This window comes from Lynx canadensis, chromosome F1 (genome assembly GCF_007474595.2).
Source record: "Lynx canadensis isolate LIC74 chromosome F1, mLynCan4.pri.v2, whole genome shotgun sequence".
NCBI classification, from domain to species: Eukaryota; Metazoa; Chordata; class Mammalia; order Carnivora; family Felidae; genus Lynx; species Lynx canadensis.
Genome location: NC_044319.2, coordinates 29,020,438 through 29,036,165, shown reverse-complemented (window position 1 = coordinate 29,036,165; position 15,728 = coordinate 29,020,438). Strand labels below are relative to the sequence as shown.

At 45.5% G+C, this 15,728-nt stretch overlaps 1 protein-coding gene across 4 annotated transcripts in view; it reads right to left on the bottom strand.

The window, feature by feature from the left end:
- Window positions 1-15,728, bottom strand: part of PTPN14 (protein tyrosine phosphatase non-receptor type 14) — a 179,934-nt gene that overhangs the window by 44,685 nt on the left and 119,521 nt on the right. For all 4 annotated transcript variants that reach the window (XM_030302033.1, XM_030302034.1, XM_030302030.1 and 1 more), the window contains exons 4-7: window positions 11,907-12,004; window positions 9,514-9,581; window positions 3,581-3,651; window positions 2,622-2,709 (exon numbers count right to left, since the gene is read on the bottom strand). In XM_030302033.1, the coding sequence (XP_030157893.1) occupies window positions 2,622-2,709; window positions 3,581-3,651; window positions 9,514-9,581; window positions 11,907-12,004 (325 nt within the window). The remainder of the gene's footprint in view (window positions 1-2,621; window positions 2,710-3,580; window positions 3,652-9,513; window positions 9,582-11,906; window positions 12,005-15,728) is intronic.

Sequence of the window (15,728 nt, the reverse complement as noted above, 5' to 3'; positions counted from 1 at the left end):
TTTTCTTTGCATTGGCCTCTGTCATTCCTGTAAGGACACCCTGTGGGGTGATGCTGGGCCACATATCCATGCTCCAGAGAGGGACGCTAAGCACTGGCTGGGAGCTTCATGAGCATAGGAAGGGCGTGAGGACTACAGAGCTGTTGGGAAATCTGCTGGGCCCTGTGCTGAGGAAGCCCGGATGACTTATCTTCAAGTCTGGTCTCCTGGTCCGGTCGGATGCTTCCAGCCTCCTGTCTGGGAGAGCCCAACCTGCTGCCGGCGTGCTTGGGAGCAGAGCAGGAACAAGGCTCACCATCCGGGGAATAAACTGTCACAGCCCCCTGCTTTCCCTGGGGGATACCTTCTTTGTGGAGGGAGCAGAGAGGCGCGCATGACTAGACACGGGATGGAAGAGAAGGATGTCTACATTCCTCAGAACCCTTGATCCCGTATAAGACACACAGACAACAGTGCCCCATCACAGGGATGTCTCTCCAGCTCGCCCGGCAAAGCGCACATTAGAACAGGGCTCTTCTAACAGGGACAGAGCGAGGTCAAGACAATGGCTGGATGCAAAGCAGAGACAGGGTTGGGAGAAGGTGGAGAGGGAAGGAAAGGAAGGGCCTCGGTTGTCAGGAGCAGTTACAAGGTAGGTGACATGCAGAAAAACACTTGTGAGAAAAGAAGTCGGGAGAAGTGGAGAGGCGAAGCGGTAAGAAAATCCTGCAGAAAGCCTTCCTGGGGCACTCTGCCAGTAGATCCATTGGTGCATCGGGCCAGTAGGGGTGGGGGCGCGGCAGGAGCAGTTCACCAGGGCCGAGCAGTGGAGAAAACATAGGACCGAGGCCCAGACGCTGCATTGGTCAAACCTTAGGGGCTTGGTGTCCCACTTGGCTAAGGATCGAGGCTCCAGACACAAGCACCCTCTCTGTGTCGCTCTGACAACGCAGGGAGCCACCGAGGCAGCGGCCCGCCTGTGTGTGTGGAGGCGGGAGGGGCAGACCTGTCAGGAAGTGGACTGGTACTCCTCCGGCCTTGAGAAACTTTGAAGAATCGCTCGTGGAAAAGCCCACGCTACGTGGAAATGTTCTTCCCTAAAACGTGTCCATAGCAAGCCCGTGTACGTTACTTGGGGCTCCATCACTACTCGGTCTGCCCCTGCACACTCTCCTGCCTGCCTTTTCACCTATCTCAGAGCTGATCACGGCACCGCCCCACCGGTCCTGCTGCCCCTCCCGTCATCCTTGTCTCTGGGGATGTCAGGTGGTCGGTAGGTGGCCACCTTAGTCATGAACAGACACGTGGGGAAACAGAAGACACCCAGCTAAGTCACACGCACAGGCAGTGAGTCAGCAGTGCCTGTCTGCCCACTCGGACCAAGGTAGACAGTACCTGCCTTGTGCTCTTCCCACAAAAGAACATACCAGAAAGTGCATCGGGGAACGGGCACAGTGGATTTCAACACTATCTCCACTGCTCTTGTTTCCCACAGCCCAGAATGACCAAAAACAACACGAGTAAAAGAACACAACGAAACCCCCGACTTCCTGGGACTGAGAAGTCAGTTTTCTGGAAGTGGAGAGAAGTTTACCCTGGTTTTTCAATGGCCCAGAATATCATGACTATATATGGGCTGCTGAAATGTAAGTGGGATGCAGATGGCTTCATAAGGCATTATTGCAAGGAAAATGGATTACAACCCTACGAAGGGTGGCCATTAGAGAAGCAAAAGAAAATTAAACAAATCTAAAAAAGAGCCATTTAGCCCTTTCCACAAGCTGCGGCCACCCTGCTCGTTCTACTTGATGCACATGGGCAGTTCTCATTAAGGCAAATTGCAAGCGTGCAGCAGAGGAGGAACAGAACACTTATAAAACAGCCAGCGGAGCCAGTTTAGAATGAAATGTTTGTGCTAAAATTGCACCATCTCCCAAATTGCAGAAATGTGCCAGTTGCTTTAGGTTTCTGACAAAACTCCGTCTTTCGCAGAGTGGGTCAGTAGAGAGAAGAAAATGAGTTTGGAGTACGGGCCCAACTCTATAAATGACCATGCACCGTGACCCCCCTCCCCAACCACACCCACTTCAGGAGGTGGATCTGTTGCAAAGGATGTGATGTGCTGTAACAGTTTCCCAGGCACGGTTTCCAGAAAACACCTAAGGGGCTGGAAACCCACAATGGAGGCTCTATAGAACTCGAGAAAGAAAGTGTGCTTGCATACAGGAAAGGTTTCACTCTGCCTCACAAGCGATGATCCCTGTATCAGCTCAAAGAGAGGAGAGAAGAAGCGAATAAAGAAAACTACTGGGTAGGGTCTTCATATTAATAGCTGCTTTCCTGTCGCAGAACTGGATGTGACCGCATACCTTCCCAGGGCTGGTGGATGGGCTGGTGTTTGTCTGGTACTCACTCAGACGGTTGTCTTACGAACAAGCTATTCTGCCCAAGACCATGGAAAACTTCAAAGTCTCTTAGTTAAGAAGAAGTGTTTGCTTTACCTAAAGTAAGCAGGACTCGCCATCTAATGCCGCGTAGCAATAAGGAAGCCAGGTCGCTTTGGTCTGTTGCCTATCACTAGTTTTCCAACCACCTGAGCCATTCTGAGAAAGCTGAAGTGAGGACAGGCCAGGGTATGTTACCTTCACAGGGAAGATCTCCTGTCCAAATCCATCCAAACGTTCCACCTCGTTGATGTACATGAGCTCGGCTTCTGAGGGCAGGATTCCACTAAAACCGAAACAGCATCAAAGAAGGAAATAGTTAAGAGCAACAAAGGCAGTGGAAGATCCGACCCTCCTGATGGCAAATTCCAGAGCTGTGGTTTAGCTCCAGTTCTGGGAAGAGCAATCATCACCCAACTGTGAGGACGAGGTACATTACTAAGTAATTCATTAACATATTCCCTACCAGCCTTTACTCAACGGGGAAGAATCAGAGGAAGGTAAAGTATTTAATTAAGAGCCACAGCCCTATAAACACTAATTATTCCAGACATCCCTGTGAATAATGCTGCTTGCTTTAAAAAAAAAAAAGTTATTTTCTCCCACCTAGGAAAAAAAATCTCCACTGTTAAGAAACAAGGAAAAAGTTTATGAGGATGCTATTTTGGGAGCCAAGTGGCCAAAACGAGAGAGAGCTTAGGACCACTGCACAGGTCCTCTGAGGTCGGAAGGAAGGCTGCTCGTTTTCCACTGGTCCCAGAGAGCTCCACGTAGCCCTGATAACAAGTTTTCAGGGCCTCCTCTCCCTCTTGACCTTGACTTTCCCATCCAAAGCAGATCTTTTAGGTCTTCACTCTTAACTCAAGCAGCCCCAGTCTCCCCAGCTCTGGCAACAGAGTTTTCGGAAGGTCAGAGAGAAGAGTTCTCCTGGCTAACAGCTTCACATCTATGTGGGCTTGCTGGTGTGGAAAGAAGAAAAGGAAAAAAGAAAGGGAGAGAAAGAAAAAAAAAAAAAAAAAGAACAGGAAAAAGGGGAGGCAGGGCAAGCACACAGTTTTTGAATCTATTTGCGCCTCTGGGAACAGGGCTGAGCCATGTGCAGGATAGAGCACAGCCGGGGGCCGGGGGTGGGAGCCAAGCGCCTTGGCGGGCCCTACCTGTGGGCTTTGTGTTCCTGGGCTACCTTCTGGGTCAGCTCCTCCAGAACGGCCTCCTCCAGGGCCAAATCCTATCAAAACAGAAGCAGTTGAGGTCATTTGCTGTTTGTTAGGAACAAACCTTAGGAGCTCTGTTCTCCAGAAGGTTTTCCTGATTAGCCTCACTTCATCCACCTCCCCTTTACTCCTTCAAATCGAAAGTTGTCCATTTTCGGGCTGACGGTCCATTGTTACTTTTAGAACATGGCTCTCCACTATAACTTAGGTTCTCCACTTATAACTAACATGCCTCTTTCAAGGCATAGTTTGGGGAGCCACCTAAATTCTGGAAGGTATAGGAATAGCTCTTTTTTCATTTACCTTCTTCTTCTTTGTCTGCCTCCCAGACTCACTTTTATTGAAACTGCTTTGTCAGTACTTACGTATTTTTAACAATTGGGGTATGAATTTCCAGCCCATTATCCTTTCAAAAGCTGAGCCTAGCAAGGGGCTGTGCCTGGCCTTTTTGTCCACCACCACAATATCCGGGCACTAATTCAGAGCTACAGAAGGCAGAGAGGGCTCATTCAGATGTTACTTGACAGACCCTTGGGAGCAGAGGCCATGATGGCTACAAGTAGGGAGTTCTATAAGCTAACGGTGTGTGGGAACCCGCTGGTGTCTCCAGCACCTAAATCCCAGGGCCCTGGGGCCTGTGGCTCCCGTGGCATTAGAGCCGATCGCACATACCTCTTCCCAACACCCCTCCGCTGACAGTGGGAATGTATCAGGGATTGTTACACGTTTACCAGCACAGAACTGTCTGGGATGGACGGTCTGAAGGAGTAATTCCAAGACAGGGAGACCAGAGCAACCAGTTCCTGAGACTCTGACAGCCGTGGTGATTCCAGAGCTCCCCGAATTCCTTGTGGTAGCCTGGGGAGGCTCAAGCCGAGGGCCAGCTGCCTCAGACCTTCCTAGGGGCCGGTTCCACACCATCTGCCCCAGGTCGATAAGCACCGACGAGGGCAGAGATATACGCGCCACTTCCCTCTGAGCTCCAGAAGGGGTGTCAGAAGGGCCTCTGAGCTACGTGTCCTGGTGAGGCCCTCTGAGGCTCATCGTAGACACTGAGGGTGGAGGGCTGGGGGCTGAAGTTTGGCAGAAAACATCCCAAATGCCGATTCCCTGGATTCGAGAATACCATCTATACCAAGATGGCCTCCAATTTAACAATTTTCCGTGGATGAAACCCCACCCCCAAAAAAGGTACACCTCAAAACTGCAAGAAACATCCCATCTCAAACCAGGGAAACATGAAAAATCACTATCTTTTAAATCCGGAAAATGAGGGTGTAAATGAGGTGCTGGAAATTGTATAGCCCTGCAGATGGTCACGAGAAACCTCGGAGAAGGTGCAGGCAGCTCTTATTTTCCGTGCATTAACTGATTAATTTGCTGTTTTCCTGTCTAGCCATCCACTGAAATGACTCAAGTCCACGACAGGGAATAAGCATCGTTTTTCGCCGGGGAACAGCAAAGATGCCGCGTGGCTTGCACACGGGAGCGATAGGTGTGCATCCGGGTATTGTGTGGTAGTCCTAACGCGGAACTAATTGTGAAAAGCTAATGAAAGGCATGTGGCCGTAGGAGAAAATAAAGAAAGGTAAGCGAAGATCAGAAAGTGCCCCATGAAACCTCAGCTTCCTACTTTGAAAGGAGAAAAGCCCAAAGGTGCGCCTCTGCTATCCCACTCCATTCAAGCGCCTCCATCTGCGTGTGGGGCCTCCCTGAGGTATGCGCCCTGCCACAGGGAAGGCGCGAGCGGCCCTGCGTGAATGAAAAATGGCAGAGTGCATGCCTGTACACAGCGGCACACCTGTGGAGTGCCCTGTGTACTTCGCTTTGTTCTTCGCTCTGCCTCAGAAATGCCATTTGACGAATTCGGTGGCTTTTGTAAGATCAAACAAGGCCATTCATCCCATCTTCCCTCCCCCACCAAAGGAATGTAGTCTTCTCTTTGAATTCTCCAGTGGAACCTCGCAGAAGGTTTACAACCTTCCATGGCTCCCCACTGCCTGCTCAATTAGGTCAACACCTGGGCCTGGCATTCAGACCATTCTTCGGCATGACCCGGCCTTCCCTTCCAGGCCTCCTCTCTCAAAGGTTCAAGGCCTCAGGCAAACCCTTCTTCCTAACAGAATGCTTGTATGTCTTCTGACACACTCATGCTGAGCCTTCCTGGAAGAAACACCAGGGGCCCATTACACTGAGTGAAACGTCACCCTGTCCTTCAGGTTTCGTCTCAACTACCGTTCCCCTGACCGGGCTTCCATATTCCCCGATGCCGGATGTAGTAAGCCTTTCCTCTTCCACTCTGACTGTGGCTCATACAGCCCTCCCCACGGCTGGCCTACTGTCTCTCTTACACAGTTATCCGGATGCCCATCTGACCCTTCCTCCTTCACCCTCCCTCTTCTTCTTCACAGACAGGCCCCTAACGGCACCAGCTCTTCTCCACATCACTTACGGGCCTATCACGGGGCTCTTACATGATGCCCACTTATAAGCTCTCCATATGCAGTAAGTGATCAATAAATGCTTATTGAACTAAACTCAACAGGCAACTCAGCAGGCAACAAAGTTTCACGTCGTCAAACCGGAGTTTCTAATCACGCAGAGCAGGTTAATGATCGTTTGCACCTTCTGCCTGTCCTCTGCTTACATTTCAAAATTCGTGGAGTGTTGCTGCCCGAAAAGCACAGTCTTCAGCCTCCTTGTGCTTGCATGCCAGAGACAAGAGGGTCATGCTAATCATAAGACGATGACGATGGCAATGACAAGGACAACTACTTCCTGAGAATTCACCATGTGCCAAGTAACGTACTTCACGTGCATTCTCTCCTTTAGTTATCCCAGCTGGAGTAGGCATGCTATCCTCATTTTTAGATGAGAAAATGCAGGCTTTGGTGAGACAAATAATCAAATTTTAAAATAAACTAAATTAAATAACGGCCCAAGTTCACATAGCTGGTAAATGGCAGCCAGGACACGGGCACAGAATGCTTGGCTCCTATAGTGTGAGCCACCTGACCACAGGCCACAATGTATCCAGGGTACGACATGGGGCAGAATGACAGGGCAGAAGCCCAGGAACATCCACAATTCAGATATACACACTGACATCAGCTTCTGTCACAGTGTCTTCAGTGCTGTCCAACAAGACTTTCTGCAATGATGGAAATGTTCTATATCCAAGCTTTCTAGTACAGTAGGGTTAGCCACACGTGGCTACTGAATGTTTTTATTTTTTTTAAAGTGTATATATTTTGACAGAGAGAGAGAGAGGGAGGGAGGGGCAAAGAGAGAGAGGGAGACAGAGAGAGAGAGAGAGAGAGAGAGAGAGAGAGAGAGAGAGAGAAACCCCAAGCAGGCTCCACACTGCCAGCGCAGAGCCCGATGTGAGGCTCAAATTCACAAACCATGAGAGCTTGACCTGAGCCAAACTCAAGAGTCGGTCGCTTAACCAACTGAGCCACCCAGGCACCCCTACTGAGTGTTTTTTAAATGTAGCTAATGCAACTGAGGAACTGAATTTTTAATTTTATTTAACTTTAAGTAACTTCAATCTGGATGTATATCGCCAGCCACATGTCACAATGTATGTAGCTACTATCCCAAGGAGGGGAAGTTTGGATCCAAGAATAACAGATCCATATTCATCCGTTCACTGTGAGATTTAACGAGGTCTGTGCTGTTCAGGTATCTGATTTGCTCAGAGCCCAGTGGAGACCGTCATATTCTGGAAAAGGTGTGATACACAACTCCTTCCAGCCTTCACAGACAGCACTGGGACCTGCCAAAGCATTCTAACATCTACAAACTCGTAAGTATCATGCTGGCAATCACCATAAAAAATTCTAAATAGCACCGAAGCCTGGTCTCTGACCAAAGGCTAGGTGAGTAAGACCTTTTTAGGAGACAAAGGTGAGAAAAAAAAAATTGTGGAAAATTCTCAACCCATTTGATTGTCTCCATTAGCACAAAAAAGCACGCTCTCTAAAATTCTAAGGTGTGAGCTTCACTTTCGTCTCCCCGAGAGCACTAGGGAGCCTCTGAGATGTTAGAGATGTTGGTTCAAGCATGTTGACACCAAATCCTATGAAGAGCTTCTGCGCCAAGTAATATGCTAATCTCTTTGAATGCAGGTCGATTTGATGGGTAGAGTTAACAAGGCATGAAAAACAACAGATCTATCAGACGATACAGATGTTTTCTTGGCGGGAAGAAGAATAAGGACAGAGTTATTCATGAAACCATAGAGATCTCGCAGTATTTCCTTAACCTATAAGAATAAAGGTTAAGTATGCGGCAACCTAAGCTCATCTGAAGCCCTGACAGGGATAATGACTACAGCCTTACATATGCTAGTCTTTCAAAACTTGAACCCTTGTCACCAGACACACTACTTTCTCCCATGTGCCACAGCCAACTGGATGCCAAGTTCTGCTCGTTTGATTTCCAAAATATCTCTTGCTTTGCTTTCGTGTTCTTCTTGTCACTCATAATACCTAAATCACCTCCCGCCCAGAACACCATGATTCTCATCTGACCTCCTTTCACAAACGGTCTTACTGCTCTAATCCAGCGGTTCTCAAAGTGTGGGGTCTATAAATCCGCAGAGTCCACGGGTTCTTAGCCGTGAGATGTTTCATCTCATCTGCTGCCACTCCCCTCTGCCACTCCTGAGCGACAGTCAGATGCACCACAGACTCTTACACGATCACTCATGCCACCCTGCCCCTGCTCTTTCCCTCCCTGTCTAGATCATTCCTTGTTCCCTACCTGTCTGCCTGCTGCAATCCTGCCCACCCTCTGAGACACAACTCGCCCACCATTAGTCTTTAAGCCTTTCCTAACCCCCACCCCCGCCAACAGAGGTAACCTCTCCCCACATAAAATCCTGACTGCACTTTATTACTCTTGGCTCTGCATTCTGATTTTGCAAACTTCCTATTTACTCAACTATTCGGCCGCTTCCCTGAGAACAAGCACCGTTTCTTATATAACTTTATTTCCTGGTAGTTAGTTACCCAGGCCAGTGCTTTGGGCAAAACAGTTGATAAAAAAGTAAGTGATGAATGATCAGGGTTTCTAAAATCAGAGCCAGGATACTGCAGCAGGTATAGCTTTTCAAACATTTTAATTCCTCCCATTAAAACTCTTCTCATTTACCCCAAAGCTTCCAAACAGCAAACATACATTCTCCCGGGATTAAAACCTAGCCTCGTTCCTAATTTAACCCAAGACTGGGCATTTGACTCCACTGACTCATTCAATGAAATTTCACGAGTGCAGAATATACGCCAGTTAACAGTAACAAGACAGAAAGGGTATCTGCCTACGGACCACAGAGCTGACGTCCCGGCTGACAATCCGTCAACACTGAACACGTTTAGATACTGAAAGGGCCCTGAAGAATGCACATAGAAGGTGATTTAGCAGGAAGTGGTTGATGGCTGGAGTGTATCATACAGGTGGTCAAGGAAAAGGGAGTCGTCTTTGAGGAGGTGATATCTGACTCAAGATTTCAATGTCAAGTCACAGAAAGATCTGGAGCACAGTACTGAAGGCAAAGGAAACCCAAGGACGAAGGTTCTGGGATGGGAACAAACTTGATATGTTCAGAAAGTTAGGAAGAATGGCATGGCCCTGGAGAGGTGGACACGGGGACTGGGGAGAGGGGTGTCAGGGGACAGAGAGGTGCCTTGAGGAGGCGGGAAGAAGTACCTTTTTCAGTGTTTGTTTATAAAATGCGTCCCCACTTTATAAATGCATGGACTTTCCTCCCTGGGGGAATATACGTATGTAAAATCCTCTGAGATTTTCAAAGGAAACAATTAAACACCCAGAGAAGGTAGAAAATTAATTAAGAAAAAGGAAATCACACTTACCATAGGAAACAGCACATATTCTCTGAGGAAATCTTGAGAATCAAACTGATTGTAGTCTCCAAAATCAGCTGAGAAGAAAAGCGGGGGGAAGGGTAGTATTTATTACATGAAATTAAAGATGGAATAAAGCAAGGGTAAAATTATCGCCACATTTATTATTCCCACTTCGTCCTATTTCTTCACTATTCGATAAAAAAAACGGTGCCGTGACATGTTTGATATTGTTACCACTTTTACTTAGCAATACTGTAAATATCAGCATGTGAGCCCTATTACACAATTTTCTAGGGGAAAAAAATGGGGAAATTTGAAAGCGATCCCTGAGCTATTTTAAAAAATTGAAACAAACCTATACTTATGTTTTTGTTAAATATGCACCAACACATTATCTTAAGAATATCTGCCAAGGGGGCTTTTTAACTCAAGGTTAATTGGGAGAACTGAAGAGCCAAACCCATCTGCAACTTTTCATATATTTGCAGCTGGAAATTCCCACCGTAAATCACCGTTGGCAAGCAACCCTGCACATTTTTACACCTCCTAAACAAGCTGACATGTTGCAAGATGCCAAAAATTCTGTTTTGTCCTGTTTTCATCTCACCACGGGATGTCTGAGCACATGCAAAAAGAAACTGTGTCTATATTATCAATCTATACATGCCTGGCATCTAATCCTACCTGCTCTCAAAAAAGATCAAACTGCATACAGACTTAATTTCATGCAAAAGATCTGGCATCAGGCAGAAATGGGTGCAGGTATCTTTGGGGTACAAGAGATGCAGAATGCAAGAGTCCACACACAAGGCCAGCGTCCACACATTGCTGAGAAGACAGAGACGCACCTAAGAAACTCAGCATTTAACTAATGAGCAATTAGGTGAGGCATTCAGGACGGCAACAATCACATGCTCGGCCTGTCTTCAAATTTACTCATCAGTTACTGTATTTCATCACGACGTATAACTAAGTGGATGTGTCTTCCTAAGGGCCCAACAAGGGATCTTGGGAAAATTATTTTACAAATATAAGAGCTAGGGGAATGGCTGGCTTCAAGACCCCAGCGAACAGAGAGTTAGTTCACCAACTTCCTTTAGCCTGAAAGCTATCACACCAGGATCTTCCAGGATCCAGGAGGCCTGTGATAAAGCCAGGGATTGAAGAGTAAGAGGCCAAAATGAGTAATAAAGTGAAGAAAGGAGAAAACTTTTTAAAAAGAGAAAGATCCAATTTGCAGAGGAGGGACACAGTGGATCTTCTCTCTCTTCTTCCTACTAAAGGGGGTCTTCTCCTTCATTTTGATGATCTTTCTTTCATGACCACTAACTGTTCTTTCGTATTGTTCTGGGCACCATTCCTTTCCTTTCCAGAATTTAAGCGGAGAGATGAGATACAACACATTTTGTGTATTTTCATCCACAAGGTAACGATAGCTAACTACTGGAGTCGTACGTCCAACAAAAATTGCTAAACTGCTAATACTCCGGGATGAAAGAGATCAAAGGACGTCTGCCTCTTTAGACATTCTAGAACCCAAAAGGTTCAACTTCAGTTCAGAATTTGGGATGGGAAGTTCAGTTCACAGCTTCTACAACAACAGTCCTCACAGCAAGGACTTGGCGGCTGGCATTCCGTCTGGACACGAAGTGATTTTAAAGAAAACAGTCTCTGAAAGGGAAACCTGTTTCTTTTAAAAAATTATATTTTATCTTCTTGTTTCCAATATGACTAAAGGCAATTAAGGCACCACTCAGTTAAGAGTAATGTATAAATATATGTAAAAGTCATGTGACATATTTTACATAAACATATGTAAAAATATATGTAACAACTTAGAAATGGTAAAAACAATCGCTCCCATAACTGGAAGTAGGATAGATTGAAAGATGAAGGTACTTCACTATGTGTTTGTTGCTTCGCAATATCTATCTATCTATCTATCGATGTCATTACACATACATATACGTATGTTCCTCTCTTTAAGTGTGTGAGTATAGATTAGACTGCAATATTTAAAGCTATCACACTTGAAACTGATGTGAAAGTCAAAGAGTCACGACATGAAGCTACAAAATATGACCACACTGGGCAGTGGAATCATTCTGAGAAAATGTTCCACAAACCCTGCATGTAGCTTTAATTAAAGTCAGGATGGAAGCTGCTATTTCTTCAAATAAAACTACAATTATACAAGCGTGAGCAATTTGCAAGCAGCCTTGCGACGTCCACCAGCCTGCCACCAGAAATCACTATGTCCGCGTTTTTTAACGTCTCTTGAAATGAAAAGTGAGAGTTACCGAGGGATCGTTTCAGTAAATGCACTTTTTTTCTCAGAGAGGCCAGCAACACGGCAAACAGAAAATGCGATCTCGAGGGCCGGCCGCCACGCTCCTTACCTTGCACGGCCAAGCCGGCCAGTCGGATCACCTGCTCCAACGCACACCGCAATCGCCCTTCAAGCACGTCCTTTTTGACTTGCAGGTAATACTGATACCTGTTTATGGGAACAGAGGAACAAATAACCTTAAAAACACATACTTGGAATATGTTCCCACAACATCGATGTCTTGCTGTATCGAACTCTGTGTGCACAGCGGGACGCACAGGTGATGCTGCTAAAGGTCAGCTGTATTAAAGATGGAAAGTGCCCTCTTCCCGTGTTTATCTTTCTTTGATGTGGCAGGTGCCACGTCCCATGCATTCTCAGTTTGAGAACATTCTCATCAAATCACTTCAGTGTAGGTCCGCAGGATGAAATACTGATAAGGACCCATTCCGCGTCACAGACATCAGGAATAAAAACGTTCTTCCACACCTGGCTGCCCACAGCAACACAGCTGCCCAGCCTACATTCAACAGTGGGGCATTCCCAAAAAAAGTTCTAGAAACATGGCATTTTTTCTTTTTTTTTAAACTCAAAAGTTCGGTAGAGCAGAACACAAAGAGGCCAAATAATTTGGCATTCTGCTAATGGATAGGCTAGAGCTTCTGAGAGCGAGGCTAACCCTACAGGTCTGTGGCTCACAAAAATCCAACCCAAAGTACATTCTCAAGCCAGCAGAGCGCAGGTGAACAGAATGTGCCCATGTACAACATCAAACCTCAAAGTAGACCACTGCTCTCAGAAACCAATAAATACAGTGTATTGTTTCCTTGCCAATAAAACTGTATTCTTAGAATTACCTACACATTTAGATATCTCCTCACCCCAAACCTTTCTTTCTAGGACTCCACTTCCTTTGACCATACTCTTAAAACAGTCACCTCTATAACAGACTTTTCCTAGCACCAATTCTTGGCAAATGCTAACAACCTTTCTGCTCTTGGTAACCATGACTTTCTACTTTTTCTAAACTTGGACATGTCAATGCAGGGAGTTCAAGAGTGATCCAAAGCTCAACTCTTTTAGAGAGAGGCAACAAACACTGAGAGCTAATTATTGCTATCTCTACCTTGTTCTCATGGATATCATTACATATCAATCCAATGCCTATTTGAGGGAAGGACTCAGGCTCCCTGTCTCCTCTAATAGAGTCTCTATTTCTTCTCTCCTCTTGGGTCTGCTGGTCAGGGTAGAGACAACCATGTCAGGCTCTGGTGGGGAAAACCTATACTCAAATCAGAAGGACCAACGCTGAGTTATTTAAGACTTCTCTTTTGTAAAACTTAGCATGTAATAGAAAAACACCCTGTTCTTCCTACACCCAGCCTAACTTTCACCTAAAATATTCATAATCATTTTACAGGCTCCACTACTGAATCAAGAGCTTTACTTCCCGTCCACATCAAGAAATGTATAGTGGGGCACCTGGGTGGCTCAGTTGGTTAAATGTCCGACTTCGGCTCAGGTCATGATCTCACGGTTCATGAGTTCGAGCCCCGCGTCGGGCTCTGTGCTGACAGCTTGGAGCCTGGAGCCTGCTTTGGATTGGATTCTGTCTCCCCCTCTCTCTGCCCCTCCCCTGCTGGTGCTCTGTCTCTCCCCCTCTCAAAAATAAATAAACATTAAAAAAAATTTTTTAAAGAGAAATGTATATAATAAGTGCCTGTGCTGATTCTCAGAGACAAGTCCCTGGTATGTGTAGAAAATCTCTGTGCCCACTCCGTGCCCTGAGGTCAGTGGGCAGGGCTCTGTCTCACCTGGTTACTATATATATCCTTAGCTGGTGAGAAGCATCATGGATTCTAAATCCCAACAAATAGGAATACAGGTTACATATAAGAACATGTGGTTAAAAGCCTTTGGTAATGAAGCAGCAGTTTCTGACAGTGCGCAATCAGTAAGGAGGAAATACTAGGTAGGATATTTCTTAAAACCCTGTGAAAGTGAAGGCACTGCCTGGGGATGGAGGAAGGGGCAGAGTTTTGGACAATCGTGTTTGATGGAAAGAAAAGGGGAAGTCACAGCCTGTCTCTTCATTATTCACAGCAGAGAATCAGAGTAAATGAAAACATTCTGAAGCAATAATTGTGTATGAAGTTAAAGAAACACCAAGAGTAAATCGAAACATCACAGACTAAAGAAATCTGGATCGCTACAGTTAAAATATGCCACATGTTATCTTCTGGTTTTCTTCTTTCACCTGTTCACTCAAGTTCTGTCCCCAGGCTCAAGTGTATTCAAGCTCCACCTCTCCAAACGTTTCACCCGAGGTGAGTTAACACTACAGAAATGTGGTCCCATGCGCTCGCATAATATAAGGGCCTGCTCTCTGCCCACTTCTCTCCCATCCCAAGGGGGAAAAGGTAGCAAGTTCTGCACATGGTACATGTTGAGGATCTGAGCTTCCATGGTTTTATTCGGCAAACCAAGAGCTCCAACAGAAATGGTTTACGTTAGTGCCTTTGCCTCAAGGCACATGCACTCTGCCAATGATGGGCAAAGCTCAGGTTCTACAGCCTCACTTGAAGAGCAGATTTGTGTCTAAAAATGTAATCTGATGCACACTATTAGTTCATCTCCTGGGGGAAGCTCAGTAGAACTTGAACCAGGAGGGAAAACATGGGCTGTGGAAGCTTACTTCCCATTCAATGTAACCCAGCACATTCCCTGTTTGTGTTCCCTTCCCTCAAGGCTCTTCCTTAGTATCGTCTGCCATGTTCTTTCCTTGTGCCCTAGCCTGACTCTTGGTTTTCCTCTGGCACCTGCCTTGTGCCTCAAGGAAACAGTAAAAGTTCCACTCATTTGTATGAGGTAACTTTCACTTCCAGAGACTAAGAACTGTATCTGCTAACTAACTTGGATGTAAATTAAAAAAATAAATAAAATGGTAAAAAAATAAAAATAAAGATAGTAAAATAAAAAAAAATGAGTGACCAAGTCACAAATAGACATGGTGGAAACTCAAATGCACGTTACTAAGTGAAAGAAGGCAATCAAAGAAAACTACATACTCTATGATGCCAACTATATGACATTCTGAAGCAAAACTATGGACACAATAAAAAGATCAGCAGTTGCCAAGGGTTGTTGGGGGAGGGGAAAAATGAACAGAAAGAGCTCAGAGGATTTTTAGGAAATATTTTTAGTGAAATTTTTAGTGAACAGATGATATTATAATAATATATATCCTTATACTGATATATATTGTTATATTTGTCTAGACCTATATAATGTACAACACCAAAAATAGACTCGAAGGCAAAAAAAAAAAAAAAAAAAAGAGAGAGAGAGAGAGAGAGAGAGAGACTAAGAATTGCCCATGAGTCTTTCATGGAAGATCTTTCAGGCTTATAACCGGGCCAGTTCTTAGATAACTGAACACCTCCTTGTGGAAACCTAGGAAAGCAAGAGGGTCCTAAGTCATCAAAGGATCTTTTAGGTGTCAAGAGTTCATTGTGAAAGGAGATAGACCTTTGAAGAGGAGCCATTTAGACTCCGAAGATCACACTTTCAAAAGTGGGGGAATCAGAAGAAAAGAACTATGAGGAAGTGTTACTTCATCTTACTGTCAGAGGATCCCGCTGCGGCTTTCTTCAGAAAAGTTAAAGGACATCGGAACCAAGTAAACAAAACAACCAAACAACAACAGCAACACAAAACCCAGAATTTCGGGATAGGAAGGAATCTTAAGTTTACTGCAGAAAAGTACAATGGGGATGGGATAAGAAAGAAAGAAAGAAAGAAAGAAAGAGAAAGAAAGAAAGAAAGAAAGAAAAAGAAAGAGAAAGAAAAAGAAAAAGAAGAAAGAAAAGAAAAGAAAGAGAAAAAGAAAAAA